At 35.3% G+C, this 26,636-nt stretch overlaps 1 protein-coding gene across 3 annotated transcripts in view; it reads left to right on the top strand.

Moving 5' to 3' along the window:
• The first annotated feature begins 863 nt into the window (after nucleotides 1–863).
• The window catches only part of LOC127844397 (uncharacterized), a 34,243-nt gene continuing 8,470 nt past the window's right edge, over nucleotides 864–26,636 (top strand). The window contains exons 1-6 of one of the 3 annotated variants that reach the window (XM_052374538.1): nucleotides 864–1,006; nucleotides 8,948–9,137; nucleotides 12,053–12,624; nucleotides 14,207–14,506; nucleotides 24,290–24,470; nucleotides 26,077–26,325. In XM_052374538.1, the coding sequence (XP_052230498.1) occupies nucleotides 8,966–9,137; nucleotides 12,053–12,624; nucleotides 14,207–14,506; nucleotides 24,290–24,470; nucleotides 26,077–26,325 (1,474 nt within the window). In that variant the 5' untranslated portion in view covers nucleotides 864–1,006; nucleotides 8,948–8,965. Of the gene's footprint in view, nucleotides 1,007–3,369; nucleotides 3,640–4,165; nucleotides 4,253–8,947; nucleotides 9,138–12,052; nucleotides 12,625–14,206; nucleotides 14,507–24,289; nucleotides 24,471–26,076; nucleotides 26,326–26,636 lie in introns of those variants that run through there. The other 2 variants (XM_052374537.1, XM_052374536.1) reach the window with 2 other exon arrangements.

The raw sequence follows: 26,636 nt of genomic DNA on the forward strand, positions 1-26,636 counted from the left end.
AATAAAGTCATCATAAAGTTTTACATTATTACATCCAGGTTTTATTGTGGGTCTGTGTTCTGTATCACAGGAGAGCTTGGGGTAATTAAAATCTCCGAGTATCCAAAAATTTCCTTTCAGGTTGGCGGTTAGCTCTAGAGATTTCCTAAATTCTTCCGAACTTTGCATTTTGCATTCTAACATTGTTTTTTAAAAGTAAAACAAAAAATGAAATAAATGTTTAAGAGTTTTAAAACAGTACAAGGGGTTACTATACATTAAGCATAGCTTCATAAACTTGTTTAAGATTAAAACAAATTATATTTTATTGCTTTGCTAAATTACATATTGTTTTGTAAAGAAATTGAATGTTTTGCTGCATGATAATGTGCAGACATATATTACCCATGTTATCTTTAACAAACATCAAATAAGCTTTTGCCCGTAAATTAGGTAGCACCTATTATCATATTATAACAAACACTGAAAACCCAGAAAAAATATAAAAAGAGACATTCTTACCCACCACTTTCGTAACATAACACCGTACATGAACATGTACTAATTAAAGCATTGATCACCGCATTAGAGCGGTCTATGCCAGGTATTTGGGTTTAAACCTTAGAGCCAGTAAAATATCAAACTTAGCCCAGATGTATTCATAAACCAAACGCGCCTTTAAAACGATTTAAATCAAATGTACATATGCAGATAAAAAATAAAGATATGAATGCCGCAACGAGAAGCGTGAACAATACAACGCACATAATGTAAAAGTAGTGAAGTCGAAATTCTTATATTTCGAAAATATATGATGACTAGCTTCGCATTACGTTTTTATAAAAGATACAATTTGCTGAAGAGGCATAACTAATTTTAAATAAGCAAGAGTTTGCACATAGCTTTGCCTTCAACATCTGATTGTACAAGTTATTGTGACTTTTTCGTTTACAGACCGGTGTGGCTTCTGGCCGATATTATGTTGGGTCGTTATTTGTTTATTTCTTGAAATCGAAAGTTGGAATTGGTAAAATTATTTTATCACTTGTTGAATGATTTTGTTATTTATATCATTTAGTCAGTGCTATTTTAATTCCGAAAAAATAAATTGTAATTACACGCGTTCATGAAAAGGGTATATCATATGAATGAAAACTGAATTCAAAATGCCTGTTCAGTTGTCTTAAGTTTTGTACATTGCCCATACATGCATTAAATTAATGAAAAATAACCTAAATATTTGCAGCAGGTCATGATGACCATTGTGAATAGCACAATTACTCAGTGTGACAATATGATTACAACTTCAATTGCAAGATCAAAACAAAATTCAGAATTTGCAAGCTCAGCTTTGGGTTGATATCTGTTCAATAGTCAACAAATGCCAATCATAGCCATAGGTTCGAACTTGCGGGTACCAACAACAAAAGTCCAAGCCCCCTGGGATTCGAGACAACTAATTTCTTTTATAAATTTAAGAACATGAGTCTGCAATAGATTTGCATCTACAGCTGAAGAGTATTCATTCTGCCTAAAATCCGTGCTACTTTCTGAATATGAGAACCAATATACTGGTCGTGTACGTAATTCCGGCCTGTACGTAAAAAATCGGCCACCTGTGTTTAATCATTTTCATGATCTAAACACACATGTTTTGATTATTTTTAGAACAATCAACTTGAAAACCAACCCTACTCTCAATATTTTGCAAATTAAAGAAGCATATCACTGTAAACGTCTGCATTAAAATGTCTCAAACATAACACAAGATATTTCTCTCATGGGAAAAGTGACGTCTTAGCCAATGCAAAAAATTATACTTATATAAGAAACAAATATATTTGATAAAATTATTATTATTTCTCTCTGATAAACTTTTATTAAGGTATTTTTTAATTAATTGTATAAAAACATACATTTAAAACAAAAAAATCAGGACCTAAATATAAACTTTTAATATATGAATTACCTCCCTTGATTTGAATACTAATAGTTTACATGTTGTAGAATTAAATATAAGCGTTTACTAAAAATCGACACTAAAGTCAACTTTTTAAACAAAATGTTTTTACTTTCTTAGCTATGTTAGTAAAAATTGATTAAAACTATTGAAAATAAATATTTTTTATGAATTTGCAGTTCCCCATTAACCGTGCAGGCCTGTTAATATTTATTAAAATAGGTAGGGGGAGTAACTGGTATAAAAACGTCGCATATATATTAAGTTTCAAGTCAAAAATTGTGTTTGTGTAATCCTGTATTAATACTCTTAAAATGAGGACATTCGTCTAAAGATATTGCTTTGTAATTGTACCTGCAGATTAAACTGAAAAGTGGCCGATTTTTTAGGTACAATTGCCCTACGAAAATTGATAGTTTATATGTCATTAATTACTGTTCATAAAAGTAACATACACTGATCTAATTCTATTGAAATTTTCATGCTAGGTGAGTTTTGAACCCAGGATTATATATGTGAAGTTTAGTTTCAACCAGTTGCCTAAAACAAAAGATTTTGTTAAAATAGTCCCAAAAGTGGCCGGAATTACGTACCCGACCAGTATACTAAATATTTGTATCAATCAACATTTTAAAACAGTAATACACATACAATCAAACAAATATCATATAATAAATGTTTATTACATCAACATGTTAATGTAGCTCATTAACAGGTACACAAAAGTTTAAAAAATGCATAAACACTATATACACATAGCTGAATTATTTAAAAGCACTACATTTAATTATTTACTTTGTAAAGAGTGACATTATGTAAGTCTGTGTTGTGTTCATGAGTTGTCGTCATGATATTAAAATTTTTATTCCATCAAGATAGATAGTTTACAATTCTTTAATCTTCGCACTCCTCAAGATATTTCTGGTTTATATTCCTGGATTACACTATGCCAACCTCTTTGGTTTTGGGTTTGGTGTGGCATCTTCTTTATAATATGCTCAAATAAATTAACTCATGAGTCAATGACATGCCTGACTTTAATCAATAGCTCATTAAAACCTCAACAGCTTTATGCAACTCAAAGCAAGGTAAGCCAAACAATCAAAACAGCGTTTGAAAATTGTTACCAGGACTTTGACAACAGATCCAGCCATCTGACCATTGCGACTTCCAACCATCCAAAAGAAATTTATATAAAAATATAGCAAAAACAAATTGGTGCTTCATGAACAGTTCCAGCAAACTGTAAATTCAAGCCAAGCAAGTTTGAGCTATCAGTTTTCGACTGTATTTAAATTAGTCTGCAATAATTTCCAATCATCTCACTAGCATATCAAATACTTTGAAGCTGCTCTTATAAAAACAATGGAGCATAATGCATTTTGTTTGCGATTATGCCAAGTGCTCTTTGGAATGTTTGTGATGTTTGATGCTTGAAAATTAAGGATAATTTGTAGCTGGGATGGAACATTACATCCTGTCATTTTTCTTCTTAAATTAAGCGCCATTAAACTGTCGAAAAAAAAAAATATCGTTGCATAGTCCAAGTTCGTGGATAGTGTAAGTTCGTAGATTTTCAGTTTGGAATAACTACACGCGCTAGATTTTGACATCCTGGAGACGAAACCCGGAATTGAGTATTGCAAACAATCTTTGTACAACTGAGAACAAAATATTGAAATGAAATGCATTCTAAACAGGTAAACAAATTGAATAATGTCCATAAGTGTATTTGACCTCCATTTTCCTAAGGCACAAATTTTACTCGTTGTCGATCAGACCCGATCTAAGACTGAAATCTTCACAGAGTATAGCATAGGCCGATCCAGGGGGGGGGGGACTGTTTTCGGGTGATCTTGATTTGGATACCTTGTTATATAAATATTTGATAGTGTTGTTTTTTTTATAGAAAATTTGATTTTTCGTCATATTTTTATTATTTATCATTCAAAATGATGTTTTCACTAATTTATACATAGCCAAATTCTAACCGCCTGTGTTTATTTACAGGCCAATCTACCTCTATTGAAACATTAAATATTCCATTAAATAATGTTCTTTATAAATGTTTAATGTTCAGTTACATATACATTTTTTATTGTTTTCATTCATGTATTAAAACATGTTTAGAACACAAACATTAATTTCTACATTTGGCCTAATCAGCTGTTCTGGAGTAATGACGTCACATGTGTCATCCACGAACTTACATGAATTCAGAGTGGCGGTTCATACTGATGGATGGTGTTTGTTAACTTGAATTTGGAAACCAAGATTACAATTGAATTTCATTCTTTTTTATTATTCACACAGGTAATGATTTAATTTATGCTTAATTATATTAATTTGATCAAAATAAAAATGAAATTGCTTATAAAACTGTTCTATTTGTTATATCCACGAACTTACGATAGACCAGGATAATTTGTAATTGCCATCCAGTAGAAAGTCTCAAAAGGAATGACAGTTGTTTCTGCTTTGTTCCAAAGTGCTGTTATCAGCAAGTTAAGGAATTTTGCTTCAATCAGGTTAAACAAAACAATCAATTGGGCTGATAGATTGATATATTCAGCTAATTCTTCATTTTTAGCGAGGCTGTTTTCGGAGAAAACCCGAGCTATTGTCATAGCCTGCTCGTCGTCCACCATCCGCCGGCGTCGTGCTAAAACCTTGACATTGCCTCTAAAATCAAAGTGCTTCCACCTACAACTTTGAAACTTCATATGTAGATGCACCTTGATGAGTTCTACATGCAACACCCATTTTGGGTCACTAGATCAAAGGTCAAGGTCACTGTGACCTCTTAAAAAAAAATTAAAAAAAAAATCTGACAAGCTATCGCAGCCGAGCGTGGCACCCGTAAAAGTATTAAACAAGACCATCAGCCTTTTGGATGCCTGCCATAATCAAAGTCTGAATAAGAAAGCTGCTGTAGCCTGAATATAGCCAGTCTGATTCAGTATCAAACCAAGCCCCATAAGTGCATCAGTCAGGCTCTCAGTTTATTGAACGTAATAAAAAAAACAAAAAACCGAAATTTCTCTTAGTTTTTGTACACTCTAAGTTTTTGGACACCCCCTTTTTGGCCACAATAATTATTTTTCGCGATTCTTAATTTTCCGACATGCAAGTTTTCGTATATCATTTAATGACTCTAAATTTTGGGACAATATATTTTACATCCCTATTTTACCAGATTTTGGCACTGTATTCGCTTCTCTTGTGACACTTGATCATGGGGTTTTAGAAATGGATTAAGGTCATAAAACCTGGGAGACGCATGCCTAAGGGCAAAGGACCATAACATTTTTGTAATTGGGTAAATAACCATGTATACCGGTAGAAAACAATCGCTTCACCCAACAGCATTTTAAATGATATCTTCCTATTAAGGAAGCAATATGTTAAAAAAAAATACTTTTTGTTCTTTATCATTTCAGGCAAGAGTAAGCAAAGCTGTGAAGATGTTTTTATTTTAAAGTAGAAACACTATTGTGCATTTATTTATTGCTTTTATTTAAATATTTTTATAGTTTTCCGACATTTAATTTTTGTCCCTAATTTTTTGGACACCTGTAATTTTGTAATATTTTCCATATCTAAATTTTCGGTAAATTTTTGGAGTAATTACGGTACTCCAATAAAGATGGTCAGTCCTTATTAAGCATTTTAACTGTGCCAGAAATGTTTTGCCTAATTCTTAAATGAACTGTTGCCGCTGCATTTGGAGAAAAATTAGCGCCAAAACCCCAGAAATTGGGAAAATTTAGGTCTTGAAATCTTCAGATTTGGAATAATGGGTCTTTTTAATTGCTTCGTACTTAAATTTCACAAACCTGTTTATGTAATCTTATATTTTTAGCTCGACTATTATATATGAAATATATATATAGTGGAGCTATCCTACTCACCCCGGCGTCAGCGTGAGCGTTAGCGTGCAAATGTTAAAGTTTTGGTACTACCCCAGTTGTTTTCATTGTCCCTTGACATATTGCTTTCATATTTTGCATACTTGTCTACCAACATGACCCCACGCTATAAACAAGAGCAGACAACTCTATCAAGCATTTTGTAATAATTATGGCCCCTTTTCCACTAAGAATATGCAGCAAATGTTAAAATTTTTGTACTTCCCCATTTATTTTTATTGTCCCTTGACATATTGCTTTCATATTTTGCATACTTGTTTACCAACATCACCCCGACCTATAAACAAGAGCAGACAACTCTATCAAGCATTTTTTCATAATTATTGCCCCTTTTATACTTAGAATATGCATATTATTGATAAATCGATGTTAAAGTTTGCGTACTACCCCAAATATTTCCTATATCCTTTGACATATTGCTTTTATATGTTGCATACTTGTTTACCAACATGACCCCAACCTATAAACAAGAGCAGACCACTGTATCAAGCATTTTGACATAATTATGGCCCCTTTTACACTTAGATAATTGAACATTTTGCTTAAATTGCCATAACTTCTTTATTTATAATCACATTTTATTATTACTTTGACAAAACAACACTTACATGAATACCACAATGGATTCCACCCAAACAATACCCCAGGCCCCTACCCAGCCAGAATCCCTTCCCCCCCCCCCGCAACCCCCCCCCCCCCCGCAACCCCCCCCCCCAAAAAAAACTTTTTTTAAAAACATCATCTAATAAATTACACACACCACATTATACCCCTCTCTCACCCCCTTGCCCCCCCCCTCAATTTTTTTTTTTAAACATCATCTAATAAATTACCACACCCCACATTATACCCCCCTCTCACCCCCCTACCCCCCCCCCCCATTTTATTTTTATTTTTGAAAGATCGTCTAATAAATGACCACACCCCACATTATATCCCCTCTCACCCCCCCCCCCTCCCCCCGCCCCAACATTTTTTTTTTTTTTCCTTTTTTAATTTTTGAAAGATCGTCTAATAAATGATTGAATATGAACAATTTCTGCATGATGGCTTACGTTATACTGTCAAGCACTCGAATAGTCCAGCGCGCTGTCCTCTGACAGCTCTTGTTTGACATGCCTTTTTTCCTAAATGTTGAGTTTCAGTACTCATTTTACTTGTTCATAGAATGTACTTTTGGAATGAAATTGACATAACTGGCCTTTTTTGCAATTTTTCCTCAATTGGGAAAGTGACTATTACGGGTTTTTTATGAAGAAGGAAAAAGAAATAATGAGAGAATTTTCCAAACATTAAACTAAAACTATTTAATGGATATATGCAATTAAATAGCAAGCAATTTAAAAGACTGCAAGTTCCCAATTTGAAAATAACATGGCACATATTTCGGAATTTGAAGATTTCACAATGTGAATTTTCTTACGCGCAATTTTATTCCATTTGGACTCAGACTGGTACCATTATTTTTCCCAATTGGTACAAAGCAGTGGTAAGCATTTCCACATTCAATCCTTGTATCCTTTAGTTTGGTCTTGTCACTCTTAATATCACTGTCTGTGCCTTCAAGTCACATCAACAAAACAAGAGTGCCTAAAGACCATGATTTTTATGTCTCACATGTGGCATGAAGCAACCAATGTGATGTTTGTGTAATTACGGTGGTTTTACCCCCGCGCATTTATTCTGTATGACACAGATTTGATATGGTCTGAGACAATATGAGATGAAATTCAACTTTGTACTGTATACACATAAGAAAAACATGTTACCCGTAGGGTGGGACCAGTTCTAAGCTTAGTGGCATGATTTGAGCAAACTGAGTGGAGAACCTCCATACCATGCCGTACACTAAATAATAAACACATTACTCATACAACAGAGGATAAGATTTCTAAATTTATTTAAAAGTCTGTATTAATCATTTGACCTCTGAAGTGTTGTTGGTATTGACCTCAGTGACATCATTTTAACAAACCTATAAGAGGAGAACTATAGAGTCTTGCAGTTTCAGAGATAAACTTTATTTGGTTTAATTGATATTTACACTAAAAGTGGCTATTTAACTCTTTACCACCTAGATACATATTTTGGCGCATTTTAAGTCACTCAGAAAGTTATATTTAATTTAAGACCTTTCTTACTAGATTCAAGTTTTTAAGGGTTCATTTTGAAACCCTTAGATACTGATGAGCAGCAAACAGCATTAAACCTGCACAGACTGCGAGTTACTTGCAGGCTGTTATGGTTTTATGCTGGTTGCAAAAGCCATTTTCACTTTGTTCTTATGGAGGAAAGGGTTAAATCATTTTACCGGTGAGGAAAGGTAAATTTTGACCTCTGGAGCATAATTTGAACAAATTTAGCAGATTACTACTTTAAGACAAAATGGCACATTTTTTTTCCTTCTTCATAAAGTCATCTTAAAAGGTACTTACCCAATTGAGACAAAACTACAATATTTCAGACTACCATCTGGAAAATTCCCAAAAGAGATGAAAAATTTATAAATTTTGTTCCACACTAGTATTATCTGCAAGTTAACAAATAACATGAGCACTGAAGCTGAATATTTCACGCCAAGATGCATGTAAATGAATATTTGAATTGGTTTGTGCAATTTATACTAAGCAATTAATATGACCCATAATTCCTAAACTGAAGATTTCATGACATGAAATTTCCCAATTTGAGTTTTGTATGTGCAAATTTGTCCCAATTGGTACAATAAAGGTACTTTTCCCAAGTGGGGCTTTTGATAACAATGTGGGGGACACAATGTCTGTGACAGCTTCTTGTGTATGTTTAATTATAGATTTAAAGGCCTCTTCATTTTTTGTTAAGTTTAAACCTATTTATTTTAGCTCGATTGCATCGAAAGCCTTAGGCTTATATGAACGCTCTCGAGTCCGTTTCCTGGGCCTAGAACCAGTACTTGGTGTCTTTGGGGGAGATCTAACGAACGCTCCCATGGTGGGGGATCGAACCCGTGACCTCCCGGTCGCTAGGCGGACACCATATCCATTACACAACGGCGACTTATACGGCCTCTTCATTGATTGCAAATCTCTCTCATTGCCAGAAGCTGTACGTTCTCTTAATGATGGCAAGCAGCAAACCGGTCGGTCAGTGTTGCAAACATGATCCAAATTGGCGCAGCAAAGTGAATTGGCTTTTGAACAGCCTGCGCGATACGCTGATTCCTGCCAAGTACATCGCTCGCTTTTACCACCTGCTGTGCACATGTGAGGAGCACGTGGCCAGAGAAATGGGTTAGTACAGACTGGGATAAAACCCACTTGTCAAAAGCTCTCATGAAAAATGTATTTAAGAAAGTTTACTTTTGGACGTTCTGTGCTTCCCTTAGCTCAACGTTTTCTGTAATAGCCAATTTTACCATAATTGGTAAAAAGTTGTTCCCTAGCAGATTTTTTTCAGCCAAATATGCTAATTTGTATCCATTGACTATTTTGCACTAGGCACAGTAAACCTGACCTTTATGGCTTAAGGTGGAAGCAAAAATGTAGCTTTTAAATATTATAAATATTTTTCTTCATATATCATATTACACTGTAACAATAATATAACGCGGAAGACAGGGTCTAAGCAACATGACCGTGTTACAGATGGATACAAGTTATATCATTTCTTACTACATGTACTGCCCTTGTATTTCCTCAACGAACTTCATATAGAAATAAGGGCAGCAATTTTTTCCTTCTATATAAAGTACCGAATAACGGCACTTTCCCTGTAGGGAAAAAACTAAACAATTCCCAATTACTGACAAACCAATTCCCAATTGATGATGTCCAAAAAAATATTTTTTGTTATTTTTACTTTAATTTATATCTAATGCAACATTTACTTAGTTTCCTTATGAAGTTCTATGGCTTGAACCTATATAATATTGACAACTTGAGTTAAGTTATGAATTTTTAAGTATTTGGGAGCAAAAAATCCAATACACCAATTTCTGAATATGAAGAATTCATGACGCAAATCTTCCAAATTTCAGGATTTTTCGCGCACAATTTTCCGAATTAGGCTGATATCGGTTCTTTTCCCAATTGGGCAAAAAAATCGCTGAAGGGCAAGTTTATATTGTGTGAGTTAAGTTCTATGATTATGTGCAAGACCTTTAAGTGCCTGTAGTTTCTTGAAGATATGCCACACCCAGATATAACTCACGAAAAAACAAATCCAATCAGCTGTCATACCACATGTCTGTCCATTATTTGCAACTATTTTAACCCTTTGCATGCTGGGAAATTTGTCGTCTGCTAACAGCGATTTTTTTTGTCCAATTGGAAAAAGTACCCGTACCGGTCCAATTGGGAAAAATTGAGTCATGAAAGCCTGAAAATTGGGAAAAATCGAGTCGTGAAATCCTCAAATTGGGAAATTGGTGTATTTGATTTTATGCTCCCAAATACTTTAAAATTGATAACTTAGTGTTTTCAAGCTGTCAATATTATATTTACCTAGGTTCAAACCATAGAGCTGCATAGGAAAACTAACAAAATGTTGCATTTTCCAAAAATAAAAAAAAAAAATTTTTTTTTTTGTTTTTGTTTTTACCTTAAATTGGGAATTTTTTGGACAGCAATTGGGAAATTTGTAGTTTTTTCGTAATTGGGAAAGTGACGTTTACCGGTACTTTATAAAGAAGGAAAAAAATCGCTGGCTGAAATGTTGTCTGCTGAATTTCTAAAATTAGCATTTTCTTCGATTTTTTTTGTCAAAGAATACTCAGAATAGCAAACAGTTTGGATCCTGATGAGACGCCACGTTCTGTGACATCTCATCTGGATCCAAACTGTTTGCAAAGGCCTTCAAAATTTGGTTCCAGCACTGAAAGAGTTAAGGGAACATGTCTGATCTTCTTTAAGTCGACTGCAAATGTATCCTTTATGTAAAAATGATAGAATCTACAAGGGGTTTAGCTGATCTGCATATTTATTGTTCAATAGTATATACCACATTTAAAATAGGCTAAAAATAACGTACTAAATGTTCTCTGAGGGCACTTTTTTTTAGGAAACAGTATCATATTTCAATGTTTTTTCCACCATTTTGGGAATGGAAAAATGACGTATTGACTTACATTGGGAACTAAGTGTTGTTGCTGTTTGGAAAATGAATACTTTAAAATTTAGACTAAAACTAATTTCAATATAACTAAGGTTTAACTTAAAGAACATGATAAGAATTAAACAAAATGTTGATACCTATTTAAAGTTTTTTTATTTTAAACCTTCAATGTGGAATTTTGTTGTTCCCATTTGGAAAAAATATATACTTGTTTCCAGTGAGAATGAGTTCTTCTATAGGCCCCATATTTGAGTGAAATGAAACACTGTACATTTCACGTAAATAAAACTAAAGAGTGGAAGAGTCAACATGTATATAGGTATATAATAAAAAGATTATTAAACAGCTTTGTGGACAATACTGTGACATATTTCTACTTGTACACAACTGGCACACTCACATCACACTTTCCTATGGGCTTGTGGTATGTCACCTCTATACACAAAATGTACTTGTCAAGATATATCACAGTGGCATTTCACCTCTCTACTTGTTAAGATATATCACAGTGGTATGTCACATGTCTACTTGTCCAGATATTTCACAGTGATATGTCACCTCTCTACTTGTCCAGATATATCACAGTGGTAAGTCACCTCTCTACTTGTCAAGATATTTCACAGTGGTATGTCACCTCTCTTCTTGTCCAGATATATCACGGCATTGTACACATCACTGTTTAATTACAGTGTTTTTTTCCGCCGTTTTGGGAATCAATTGGTCTGGGGCACTTTGGATGGGAAAACAACTTGTCATTTTGACTAAAATTGGGAAAATGTACTTTTTTGTCTATCAAATTTTAAATATTTGGAATAAAAGTGTTAAAACTGTATAAACTAAGGTTCAACTAATTCAGCTTGATAGGGAGATGAACTAAAATAAACATTTATTTTTTTTACCAATTTTGTTTTTTAACTTTCAATTGAGAGTTTAAAGCAGTCATTTGGATAAAATAGAGACTCATTGAGACTGGGAATTTGGCCCCAAATTTCACTCGAAAACTAATGAATAACCTAAAATTATTGTTTGCCCTGCTTTGTAATGCATGTTTGCTTTATTACATTTATTATCATTTCTGTTTGTTATTTTCTAGGGAATCCTTGGGAATCGATTACTGATGAGCATTTGGCTGATGCTGTAAACTTCCTTGACAACCACATCTCTCAGAATCCACGAAACCCTGCCAGCCAGGTAATCCGTAAAATGCTGGAAGATCTGAGAAAAGCTGGCGAAATCAATGAACAGAAGGCCAATAGAGATTGCCCACATCCTGTTCGCCAATCAAGCGCCCTTCGGCTGCTGTTCCTCCTGCGGCGCTGTATTGAACAAGATTATGGTATGTTTGAATCAACAAGGCAGAGCGTTCAACAACAACAGCCAAGAGTTCCTGTTCGTGTTGAGCGGACCCAAACCTTTGAACTGCGCGGGATAACGGAAGAAATGATCGGGCACATTATCGGCAATAATGGTTCTAAATTACTTCCCCTGCAAAGGCGCCATGCGTGCAAGATAGTTATTGAGTCCAAAAAAGATGGGGAAAGAAGGATCGTAAATGCAGTGATTACCAAGAAGGTGAAGAACGTTGACAGTCTGAAAGAAATATATGATGACCTGCAAGCATTAGCTGACGATGAGAAGTCCAGTTTGGAACGTTATCAAGGCAATGTAAGTATCAAGTCAAGTATAAACATTACATAAGAAGCATGGCACTTTTTGTTACCTCACCAGACCAACAATACATAACAATTAGCTTTTGTTGTTTGTTTGTATTGTTTGTTTGCAACTCATAGGTAAGAGGGGAAGTTAATACAGGACATGTCTTTTAAATGATGGATTTTACAGAACCATACTAGATTATACCAGACCTCATTAAATGAGCCTCCTTGGAAAACTGGACTTTATGCATCTGCGTGAAGTGTTGTCCCAGAATCAGGGATTACACTTTTCGTCTAAACTGAATTTTTGCTTTGACGCTTTGATACGAAAAAAAACAGTAAAAGTTTAAATAGTCTTCTCTGATTAGCCTGTGCGGACTACACATAATCTTGGACTACACTTACGCAGATGAATTAAAATTCAACTTTGCCCACTGGAAGCACTTTTTCGAAGCTTGTCCTTTAAAACACTTCTTTATTGAAGGCAGCATATAGCAGTAACACTGACTGTAGAAGTGTCTGGATGTCCATCCACCAATTCTTGTCTCAGCCTTAACTAACTTGCCATATATTGATGGCTTTGAAAATAAGTTGGCACACATTTCAACCATCTTAAGACATCTTGTTGCGTGTAACATCCGTCTCCCTACCTAAAAGGTCAAGGTCACACTTAGAGGTCAAAGGTCAGATGTAGCCATAAAACAATTTGTTTGATGGATTTTGAAATGACTTTGCATAAATGTAAATGTAAACGTTATCAAGGCTTGTTTTTGTTTATATTTCAAAATGGCAGATGAATGAGGGCCATCTATGATAAAAGTTGGATACCTTTTTTAAGCTACACGATATTTGACGTCTTTTCTTCTATATTGGTGTTTTGATGTCAATTAACCATTGTTTTGTTAAATAACATAAAGAAAAGGTAGTTCATTAATAAAACATTACTTGAAAAAGTCTATTAAGGTGAAACATTCAGGAAAAAGTAGTTTTCTTTGTCTATTTACTGTCATCCCTAGCAGATTCGAAACTGAATGTACACGATATTTACAGAATATTTTATAGTTCTTTGTTGGTCATTGTCTGGTAATGAGTTGACACCCGATGTGACACTCGACATTGCACACCAACGCTCAACGATTACCAACAACATTATATTTTCATATAATTTAATAAGGAAACAGACAGCAACAATACAATATTCAGACCTACAAATGTTGAGTGTTGTTTGTGTGTGTCGAGGATCATTTCCATCATCATGGAGATTGTTGTAGGTCTACCTCAAAGGGTGACAAACAACATTCAATGTGGCACTAACCATATTCCCCAAAGATAAATGCTATAGAATCATATCAGTGTTTGGGTATTTTTGTAAATGAAATGTAACATTGAGTTAAATTCCCTATGCAGCTCTATGGGTTGAAACTAAATTAATATAATATTGAAAGCACTTATTTTTAATTCTTAAGTATTTGCTAGCAAAAAGCAACAAATTAAATTTCACAATTCAAGTAAAAATAACTTGGTTATTTTCAATACATACGACCTCTGTCCCATTTCTTAAAAGGTGAAAAGGTGACATTTTCTGCTTTAAGGTGGACATGGAACAAGATGATTCTGTAAATTCTGACGACTCTGGAAATTTGTCAAGTCCTGCTGAAATTGCTAACCTATCACTTGGAGCCACTGGAACTGATGAACCTCCAGCCAATCAGCTTGGGGCTTCTCAAGGAACTGCAGCCAATCAGAGAGGGGCTTCTTTGAGTGCTGCAGCCAATCAGCAGGGAGCTTCTTTTGGAAATCCTGCCAGTCAAGAAGGGGCCTCAAATGCAGAAGACAATCGCAATGCGGGTCCCAATGCCAATGGAAAAAGGCCGGCAGCGGATGCTCCAATTGTGAGTAATGATTGTGAAACCCCTAGAAAAGTGCTGAAATTAGGCCAGAAACATTAGAACACAGTGTCGTTTTAACATTTCATTGCAAAACTGTTAACAGTGTGAACTTCAAAGTGCAAAAGAGACTCTTTAAACTATGTTTATATGCTGTTTAAAAAGGGTGCAAATTATGAAAACACTTGATGTAAGCATTTTGCCATATTTAACTTGGCCCTAGGATTTATTGAAAAAATTGGCAAATTCAATCCCGCTGGCCCTTTAACTAAAGTTGTTTTTAATTGTATCATTATCAAATTCAGGCACAATGTTTGTGGGCATAAAATCTCAGCCAAATATGTTAACCAGCCAGATCACCTGAATCACTTATGAATTAATCCAAACTTTGCTCAACTAAAGTTGGCCACTCTTTAACTAAAATCTTCTAATCTTATCACATGTCTTTAGCTAAGTTACCTAGACATTTAACAGACATGTGTTGTGACAAGTTTGCACCCTTATTGTAATATACAAGGGATGATCTAGCTTTATATGTTCTCTTTGTATATTTCCATTCTTAATACAGTAAAGAGAATAAAACCTATATAGAATACAAAACTATCTAAAGAAAAAAAATAGTACAATAAACATTTTTTTTTATCCTCCACATTGGCCTAAATTGTGTATGTCATAATATTTAAAAATTTGGCAATACAAAAACTTCTTAATGTCAAACAGCGACTGTTTGATTGGCTCCATTATTGTACAGAGACAAAAGTCATAGTAGTTTAAAAAACATTTATTCCCTTAAAGCATATTAAGGGTAACAAAGTAACACTCATGACAGTATGTGTATCTATTTATTATTAATCGGTAACAATAACGAAATATGGTAAGTAATCAATCCACAATTCTGATAATGTATGAAAAGCAACAATTACAGCTGAGAATCTTATAAACAATTATTCTGCCAACTGTATTTTTTTAAAGACTGTCTAAAAAACCTGGCTAACAGTCACACAACTATATATTATGCAACAGTAGCTTTACAAATATTAAATAATATACTAATTTTAATTTCCCAATGGAAAAAAGTATATATTTTTCCTAAATGGAACCTAAAAATTTCCAAATTGAAGGTTCCCCCCCAAAAATACTTCTTTAATATCTCTAAGAATGTCATTCATCTCCAAATCCACCTCTATAAGTTGAACCTTAGAAAATATTATATTGAAATCACTTTTATTGTCACCTACCGGTTTCACTGGAGGGGACTTTGGTTTGCGCTCCGTCTGTTAGTCCGTCAGTCAGTCCGTCCGTCACACTTTTCTGGATCCTGCGATAACTTTCAAAGTTCTTAATATTTTTTCATGAAACTTGAGACATGGATAGATGGCAATATGGACATTATGCACATCATTTCATTTTGTTCCTACGTCAAAAATTCTGGTTGCTATGGCAACAAATAGACTAGAAATACTGCTGAAAATGGTGGTTTTATGGATCCTGCAATAACTTAAAAAGTTCTTAATATTTTTTCATGAAACTTGCAACATGGATAGATGGCAATAGGGACATTATGCACGTCATTTCATTTCGTTCCTATGTCAAAAATTGTGGTTGCTTTGGCAACCCCCCAAAAAATATTCTGAAAATGGTGGAATTTCTGACAATGGTGGAGCCGGTAGGGGACAATATTGCTTGACAATAGCCTTGTTATCAATTTTAAAGTATTTGTAATCATAAAACCAACAACATTTATTTCCCAAAATAAGTCAAAACAAGGCAATTTTTCTCAATCGAATGGGATCTGGCCCCATTCCCAAAATGGTGGAAGAAAACACTGTGAGCAACTTATGACCCCTTTCCTATCTCATATTTTTATTTGTAATACTGGCCGATTGTCCTTGCCTTTCCTTCATATATATTTTTAGAATATATATTTTAAATGTATTACTTACACGAAAAATAAACATTCATGATATAAAGGTTTAAAATGGTTGCTTTTTTAGTTAAATATATACCGGAAAACATGATTACATGAATAGTTTTATACAAATGTACTTTTGTGTATTTGATGATTTTATTATTAAAGTATTCAATAATCTATATTTGGTTTTTTTATTAGCTCACCTGATTGCTCAGGTGAGCTTTTGTGACAGGTCTTTGTCCGTCATCTGTCCATCAGTTCGTCCGTTCACATTTGTTCGTAAACACTCTAGAGGCCACATTTATCGTCCGATCTTCATGAAACTTGGTCAGAAGCTTTGTCCCAATGAAATCTTGGTCGAATTCGATACTGGGTTGTGCCGGGTCAAAAACTAGGTCACTAGGTAAAAAAAAGGACAAAACTTGTAAACACTGTAGAAGTCACATTTCATGCCCAATCTTCATGTAACTTTGTCAAAATGTTTGTCTTAATGATATGTTGGTTGAGTTCAAAAGTGGTTCCGGTTCGTTGAAAAACATGGCCCCCAGTGGGCGCGGCAGTTTTCCTTATTTGGCTATATAGAAACCTTGTAAACACTCTAGATGTCACAATTTTTGCCCAATCATCATGAAAGTTGGTCAAAACGTTGGTTTTATTGATATCTCGGATGAGTTCGAAAATGGTCCAGATCGGTGACAAAACATGTCCGCCAGTGGGCGGGGCATTTTTCGCTATATGTATATAGTGAAAACATGTGAACACTCTAGAAGTCACATTTTTGGCCCAATTTTCATGAAATTTGGTTAGAACATTTGTTTAATTGATATGAGAGTTGAGTTAGAAAATGGTTCCGGTCAGTTGAATAACATGGCTGCCAGGGGGGGGGGGGGGAAGTTTTCTTATATCTATATGGAAAAAAAGCTTGTGAACACTCTAGAAGTCACATTTTTTGCCCAATCATCATGAAGCTTGGTGAAAAGATTGGTTTTATATATATCTCAAATGAGTTTGCAAATGGTCCCAATCGGTCAAAAACATGGCTGCCAGGGGGGTGGGGCAGTTTTCCTTCTGTGACTAGAGAGAAACCTTATGATCGAACACTATAGAAGTCACATTTTTTGCCTAATCATCTTGAAACTTAGTCAATACATTGGTTGTATTGATTTCTCGGACAAGTTGGAAAATGGGATCGGTGAAACACACTTTTTAGCTCACCTGATTGCTCAGGTGAGGTTTTAGGATTGGTCTTTGTCCGCCCGTACACATTTGGTTTGTAAACACTCTAGCATTCACATTTCTCAAGCATTCTTTATCAAAGATGCTGAAAGATCACAGTCAAGTTTGATAATGAGCAAAATCACATAATTAATGCCATAATTATTGCCCTAAGATTGTCAAAATTTTCATTATATTATACAACTCCTTGCAAATACTCTAGAGGTCACAATTTTGTTTCAGATTTTATGAATCTTGGTCATAATATTTATTTTTGTAAGCAAAGTTTGATGTTTGTTAAAGGGGTCAACTCAAAATATAGGTCACCAGGACAAGTCTTACAAAAACAAAAACACTCCATACGCCAGAGTTTTGGTTCAATAACGATGAAACTTGACCAGGATGTTTGTCTGGACAATATCTTGGTCAAGTTTGACGTTTGATTAAATGAACTGACTCCTCTCAGGTGAGCGAACTAGGGCCATCTTGGCCCTCTTGTTTTGTTTATCCCTTTCCTGCTCAAATGGGAAGTGAAAATAGCTTTATGGAACCAGAATAAAACCAGAACATTCCGCAAATAACTTGCATTTTGATGATGTTTTTTACCGTTTGCTGCTCTTAAGTATCTAAGGGTTTGAAATGAGGCCTTTAAAACTTGAAAACAGTAAGAAAGGTCTTACCGGTATATTTAATTATATTTTTTAAGTGACTACAAACGCGTCAAAATTTGTATCTGAGTGGTAAATGTTTATACAGAACGGAACAGACTAGGTTTTTTTTTTACTTAAGCATGTGAGGCTCATAGTCATTAACATACTTAATAAAATAACATACCACATTGAATAACACACAAATGAAAATGTCACATGGATGAGGTTGAAGGACAACACAATTATATGCGTATAGTTTAACAATTGCAACAATAATGACATAATTCTTACCTTATTTTTTTGTAAGAATGTATTATTATTTTACACTACATATATATGACATTTTCTCATATTTTAAACCATTTTAAACTAAACATGGGTAGCTTTCATAATACAATTTTTTTTAACTATTAAGTAGTTTCATAAAGTTGAACATATTTAGAAGCGTTTAATAATATCTTGGAATAAATGCATTCCTAACATCATTAAAGAAAGGACGTTTAAGAAAGAAGATATACGCAATTTATACTTGCCTTTCTCTGTGAGATAAAACTTAGTGAAATCACTTGACCATGTAGACTCATTGAAGTCCATTGACAATGTCACCAGAGAGGTGGAACACTTCAACGGTCATGTCTGTCTGTTCTAATGTCCTTCTGTCTGTCTGTCTTTAGATAAAACTTTGTATGATATTTAATAATGTGTGGATTTTGTGCACAATCTTTTGTTTTACATCAGAGGTCAAAGAAAGGTCACAGTTACATATAATTCATGTAGAACTAAAGTTAGTATTGTAATAACTAACATTCTCCATAGAATGTTTATGACCATGAAATTTGGTGTGCACATTAGTGTACACATTGGGCTTTAGGTTTACCATAGTCTGTCTGTCAATCAGTTGGTGTTCACATTTGTGTACACATAGATCTTTATGTTTACCATAGTCTGTCAATCCATTGGGATACGCATTGATGTACATATTGGGCTTAAGGTTTACCATAGTCTGTCTGTCTGTCGATCCCTTGGTGTACACATTGGGCTTTAGGTTTACCATAGCCCCCTGTCGATCCCTTGGTGTACTCATTGGGCTTTAGGTTTACCATAGCCCCCTGTCGATCCCTTGGCGTACACATTGGACTATAGGTTTACCAATACCATAGTCCCCTGTCAATCCCTTGGTGTACACATTGGGCTATAGGTTTACCATAGTCTGTCTGTTTGTCGATCCCTTGGTGTACACATTGGGTTTTAGGTTTACCATAGTCTGTCTGTCGATCCCTTGGTGTTCACATTGGGCTTTAGGTTTACCATAGTCTGTCTGTCTGTCGCTTGGTGTACACATTGGGCTTTAGGTTTACCATAGCCCCCTGTTGATCCCTTGGTGTACACATTGGGCTATAGGTTTACCATAGTCTGTCTGTCGATCCCTTGGTGTTCACATTGGGCTTTTTTTTACCATAACCTGTCTGTCTGTCGCTTGGTTTACACATTGGGCTTTAGGTTTACCATAGCCTCCTGTCGATCCCTTGGTGTACACATTGGGCTATAGGTTTACCATAGCCCCCTGTTGATCCCTTGATCACAGTCAAGTTTGATAATGAGCAAAATCACATAATTAATGCCATAATTATTGCCCTAAGATTGTCAAAATTTTCATTATATTATACAACTCCTTGAAAATACTCTAGAGGTCACAATTTTGTTTCAGATTTTATGAATCTTGGTCATAATATTTATTTTTGTAAGCAAAGTTTGATGTTTGTTAAGGGGGTCAACTCAAAATATAGGTCACCAGGACAAGTCTTACAAAAACAAAAACACTCCATACGCCAGAGTTTTGGTTCAATAATGATGAAACTTGACCAGGATGTTTGTCTGGACAATATCTTGGTCAAGTTTGACGTTTGATTAAATGAACCGACTCCTCTCAGGTGAGCGAACTAGGGCCATCTTGGCCCTCTTGTTTTGTTTATCCCTTTCCTGCTCAAATGGGAAGTGAAAATAGCTTTATGGAACCAGAATAAAACCAGAACATTCCGCAAATAACTTGCATTTTGATGATGTTTTTTACCGTTTGCTGCTCTTAAGTATCTAAGGGTTTGAAATGAGGCCTTTAAAACTTGAATACAGTAAGAAAGGTCTTACCGGTATATTTAATTATATTTTTTAAGTGACTACAAACGCGTCAAAATTTGTATCTGAGTGGTAAATGTTTATACAGAACGGAACAGACTAGGGGTTTTTTTTACTTAAGAATGTGAGGCTCATAGTCATTAACATACTTAATAAAATAACATACCACATTGAATAACACACAAATGAAAATGTCACATGGATGAGGTTGAAGGACTACACAATTATATGCGTATAGTTTAACAATTGCAACAATAATGACATAATTCTTACCTTATTTTTTTGTAAGAATGTATTATTATTTTACACTACATATATATGACATTTTCTCATATTTTAAACCATTTTAAACTAAACATGGGTAGCTTTCATAATACAATTTTTTTTAAACTATAAAGTAGTTTCATAAAGTTGAACATATTTAGAAGCGTTTTATAATATCTTGGAATAAATGCATTCCTAACATCATTAAAGAAAGGACGTTTAAGAAAGAAGATATATGCAATTTATACTTGCCTTTCTCTGTGAGATAAGACTTAGTGAAATCACTTGACCATGTAGACTCATTGAAGTCCATTGACAATGTCACCAGAGAGGTGGAACACTTCAACGGTCATGTCTGTCTGTTCTAATGTCCTCCTGTCTGTCTGTCTTTAGATAAAACTTTGTATGATATTTAATAATGTGTGGATTTTGTGCACAATCTTTTGTTTTACATCAGAGGTCAAAGAAAGGTCACAGTTACTTATAATTCATGTAGAACTAAACTTAGTATTGTAATAACTAACATTCTCCATAGAATGTTTATGACCATGAAATTTGGTGTGCACATTAGTGTACACATTGGGCTTTAGGTTTACCATAGTCTGTCTGTCAATCCATTGGTGTTCACATTTGTGTACACATAGATCTTTATGTTTACCATAGTCTGTCAATCCATTGGGATACGCATTGATGTACATATTGGGCTTAAGGTTTACCATAGTCTGTCTGTCTGTCGATCCCTTGGTGTACACATTGGGCTTTAGGTTTACCATAGCCCCCTGTCGATCCCTTGGTGTACACATTGGGCTTTAGGTTTACCATAGCCCCCTGTCGATCCCTTGGCGTACACATTGGACTATATGTTTACCAATACCATAGTCCCCTGTTGATCCCTTGGTGTACACATTGGGCTATAGGTTTACCATAGTCTGTCTGTTTGTCGATCCCTTGGTGTACACATTGGGTTTTAGGTTTACCATAGTCTGTCTGTCGATCCCTTGGTGTTCACACTGGGCTTTAGGTTTACCATAGTCTGTCTGTCTGTCGCTTGGTGTACACATTGGGTTTTAGGTTTACCATAGCCCCCTGTTGATCCCTTGGTGTACACATTGGGCTATAGGTTTACCATAGTCTGTCTGTCGATCCCTTGGTGTTCACATTGGGCTTTTTTTTACCATAACCTGTCTGTCTGTCGCTTGGTTTACACATTGGGCTTTAGGTTTACCATAGCCTCCTGTCGATCCCTTGGTGTACACATTGGGCTATAGGTTTACCATAGCCCCCTGTTGATCCCTTGGTGTACACATTGGGCTATAGGTTTACCATAGTCTGTCTGTCTGTCGATCCCTTGGTGTACACATTGGGCTTAAGGTTTACCATGGTCTGTCTGTCGATCCCTTTGTGTTCACATTGGGCATTAGGTTTACCATAGTCTGTCTGTCTGTCGATCCCTTAGTGTTCACATTGGGCTTTAGGTTTACCATAGTCTGTCTGTCGATCCCTTGGTGTTCACATTGGGCTTAAGGTTTACCATAGCCCCCTGTCGATCCCTTGGTGTACACATTGGGCTTAAGGTTAACCATAGCCCCCTGTCGATCCCTTGGTGTGCAAATTGCGATTTAGGTTTACAATAGTTTGTCTGTCAATCCCGACCACTGTCCATCTGTTAGTTAGTCTGTCTGTCCATAAAAACTGAAATAATTTAAAAAGTACATAAGATATAACTGCATTCCTTGTTTTTCTCAATAACTATTTAAGATGCTTAGATTAAACCTGGTATATTAATGAAGCGCAAAATGCTGATTATGTTCAACCTTTAGTTATTCACCATTTCTATGTTGTAGGTCAGGGAATTGTAACTAAAAATATAACACAACTTTATATTGTAATAACTCAAAAGATAATCATAATCAGGAAACATTGAATATTGATTGGGTTGCCATTTATAGGTCAGTGAATCCATCCCAGTGTCTGTGTGTGTCCTTCTGAAAAAATTATAAGTATTTAGAAAATACATAAGATGTGATCTTGAAACATGATTTATATTTTAATAGAGATGGCATGATTATGTTTGACCCTTGATTCTCCAGAGGTCAAATGTCAAGTGAATTTTACTTATAACAGATTTTAAAGAAAAACAACATAAATAAATTATATATATTATTATGAAAATTGGTATACATGAAAAAGCAATTTGATGACTATGCACAATATTGTTCACAAGATCTTACCCGAACATGTGGTTAATAGAGTGGAATGACTTGACAACATACATTATTATAAAAAAGTATCAAATCACTGAAGGTGTTAGTTTAAACCTATTTATTTTTGATGATGCGTAGAAAGATTTCTTCTTTTTGGCACACGCTCGAGTCTGTTTCCTGTGTTAAACCAGTACTTGTTTTTTGGGGGGAGATCTACATAGCACATAAACAGGTGGGATCGAACCTTTGACCTCCCGTCGCCAGGCAGACACCGTATGCACTACGCCACAGCCCCAGTGTGTTGATATTCTTATTACCCTGTTCCAGTAATCGAGTGAGCCTTCAGAGTGAAACACTGTTGTGCGGGAGTGTGAGAGAGACATGTTCACACATTTGCTGAATGACAATTTTACTTGTAATATTAACCCATTTATGCCTAGCGTCTAGAAAAAAGGCCTTGGCAAACAGCGTAGACCCAGAAGAGACGCCACATGATGCGGCGTCTCATCCGATCTGCGCTGTTTGCTTAAAGGAATTTCTGTAAGAAATATTCTAAATATAGAAATGAATATAGTAGACATCCCTAATTTTGGAAATAAATTGATCCAATTTAGAAGGATGGCAGAGTCTACTAGGCATACATGGGTTAACATCTTGTTAGATGTGATGGATTCCAAACCTGAATTATACATTGTTTACGAACAAGTTAAATAATACTTATGACCTACATGTAGAATCACATTACAAATATTGTTTCATTTAATGATTTATATCATAAATCTTGTTGTATAAATTATAAATCTTAAAATGCTTTCTTTCAATTTTTTTTTTAAAACCGATGTATCTCTTATGTTCGGTTTAGAATATGGAAGATAACAAAAAAACTCTTTAAGAGCAGAATGGTTAGGGCATTAGAATTTGCTTTCACCAGATCTGATTTTGAACACTTACAAAAAAAGCAGTTTTTTTTGCAATTTTTATTCAATGACAACTATAGTACATGATTTGAAAAAGTATAGTATATTGCAGAAAATGCATTTCATGACTTAATTCTTTTATCAATATTAAAATCTGTGAACAAGTCCTTTACACCTGTTCTGTATGTATAACTTGTGAAAGTGTGGAAAAATATCACATCAAAACCATATGCCCACCTCCAAAACAAATTTTTCGATTAATCAGGCCACATCCAAAACAAGCTATGCCATTTGTCAGGCAAAATCAAAAACAAGTTTTCATTTTGTGAGGCCAAATCCAAAACCAAATTTTCCATTGGTCAGGCCACATCCAAAAAAGTTTATCGATTGGTCAGGCCACATACAAAACAAGTCTTTCCTTTGGTTAGGCCAAATTCAAAACAAGTTTTTCCATTGGTCAGGCAAAATCCCAAACAAGTTTTTCCATTGGTCAGGCTGCGATGGGTGGAGCAGCCAGCGCGGAGGAGCGTCCGTCTGTCTGTCTAGTCCATGACCGGCGGTGGGCGGCCACGTTCCAGTTCATGCTGTCCCGCTGCTACACAATCATCAACCTGGCGCGAAAGGAGTGCAGACCTTTCTGGAGGTTCATTTGCGTGTGCGATGAACCAAGGCCAGGTTTGTGGTGTAGCTAGGAGAAACAGTGGTTTCTTAGTTGAAACGGCTGTTGTTGAGGTCAAACGGCTGTTGTTTAGGTTAAACGGCTGTTGTTTATTTTAAAAGGCTGTAATTTAGTTGAAACAGCTGTTGTTTACTTTAAATGACTGTTATTTAGTTGAAACGGCTGTTGTTTAGATAAAACGGCTGTTGTTTACTTTAAATGTCTGTTATTTAGTCGAAACAGCTGTTGTTTACATGTAGGTAAAATGGCAGTTGTTTAGTTAAAACGGCTGTTGTTTAGTTGAAATGGCTGCTGTTTAGGTAAAACGGCTGTCAAAAAGTTCGGGAAAATAAACCGGAAATGGTACACGGATTACTTCCCCTGAACATGTTTCTAAAAATAACCGGTCCAATTTTGGACCGGTAAAATAGCCTGTACTGATCCCTATATAGAGAGTATGCGATAGATAAGGGGAGGTAACCAATCTAGTTACTGACAAGTAATAAAGCCTCATTCTGGGAAAACAGTGCTTAATACACATGCAGGCTGCACAGGAAAGTCTGAGACGACACTTTCCCTCTTTAAATGAAAAATACCAGAAAAGCAGAAAGTTAATCTCTGAACTGTGCGGTTTAATATGTGATGAAACTTTATGCACATGAAATAAGGCAAGTTGTCCCAGAACATGACTGATTTATCTACATGTTGTGTGATTTCCCCCCCCCCCCCCAAGGCGGAGAGATATAGAAATGGTGGCATTTTCCGTCCGTCGTTCCTTTTGGCTGTCCATCATTCCATCCGTCACTTTGTCAATCACAAACTTTTCAGGGCTATATATTAGAAACTATATATCAACCCTTATCTTCATTGGTGTATAGATATTAATGAGGAAATGTGCCATGAACCATAACCCTACACTATAAATAAGAGTTATGCCCCCGGATTGAATGATCGGGGTATATTGTTTTGCCCCCAGATCGAATGATCGGGGGTATATTGTTTTTGGCCTGTCCGTCTGTCATTCTGTCCCAAAACTTTAACCTTGGTCATAATTTTTGCAATATTGAAGATAGCAACTTGATATTTGGCATGCATGTGTATTTCATGGAGCTGCACATTTTGAGTGGTGAAAGGTCAAGGGCAAGGTCATCCTTCAAGGTCAAAGATCAAATATATGGCTTCAAAGTGTCGCAGTAGGAGGTATTGGGTTTCTGACAAACACATCTCTTGTTGATATGATGTAACTTTTCAGGTCCATATTTCAAATACCATACAATATTTCAACATGAATCTTCATGGGTGTATAGATATCAATAAGGAGAATTGCCTTGCACACGAACCATAATCCTACAATATCTAAACTAAGAGTTATTGCTCTTTGTTGTTTTTGTATGATGCAAATTTCCAGGGCTATATATCAGATACATGTACAAGATTTCAACATGGAACTTCATGGGTGTGTATATATCAATTAGGAGAATCTTAATGTATAAAAACAAATTACTCTTAACTTAAATATTTGTTGGATTATACCGTTTATCAAGGGATTTGCACCCATCCAAATAAACAAAATTTATTTGGCGAGGGATATCAATTTCACTAATTTGCATGTTGTTTTTTTAGATGTGCGCCTGTATTTTCCGGGGACTATCAACCACAACATGGAGAGGTTCAAACATGCCCTCGGAGAATGGCCCCACGAGTGTCAGACCATCATTCAGCCTGTGATTGGTCAGTGCGACCGAGGAGAGAACGCAGAGACCTGGTTCAGTCTGGTCAAATTTGCATTCGCATATGACGCAATTCTGACCAAACATCCGGAGATGTTACATCAGGATTATAAGCTGCCTGGAGTGGATTTTGTCAAGCGATGTGAGTGGGCTTGAGTACAGGTTGCACTGATTACTGTTTGAAACAACTTGAAATGATGAAAAGTATGCAAGTCATATACTGAAAAACATTACTATTAGTGGGACATTAGATTTCATTCTTTTTGGGGGTTGACCGATCTACAAATTTAACTCAAACACATTGCAAATGACAGATGCAAAGTCTTTTTCTTTTCAAAATCATAAATCCTCGAATATAGGTTTCCAAGAAAAAGTGATTGTTTTAAAGAGCTTGAAATTGCATTCCATCCAATATAAATTGTTGTACATGTGTAGATCAGTTAAATTTCTTTA

Source organism: Dreissena polymorpha, chromosome 9 (genome assembly GCF_020536995.1).
Source record: "Dreissena polymorpha isolate Duluth1 chromosome 9, UMN_Dpol_1.0, whole genome shotgun sequence".
NCBI classification, from domain to species: Eukaryota; Metazoa; Mollusca; class Bivalvia; order Myida; family Dreissenidae; genus Dreissena; species Dreissena polymorpha.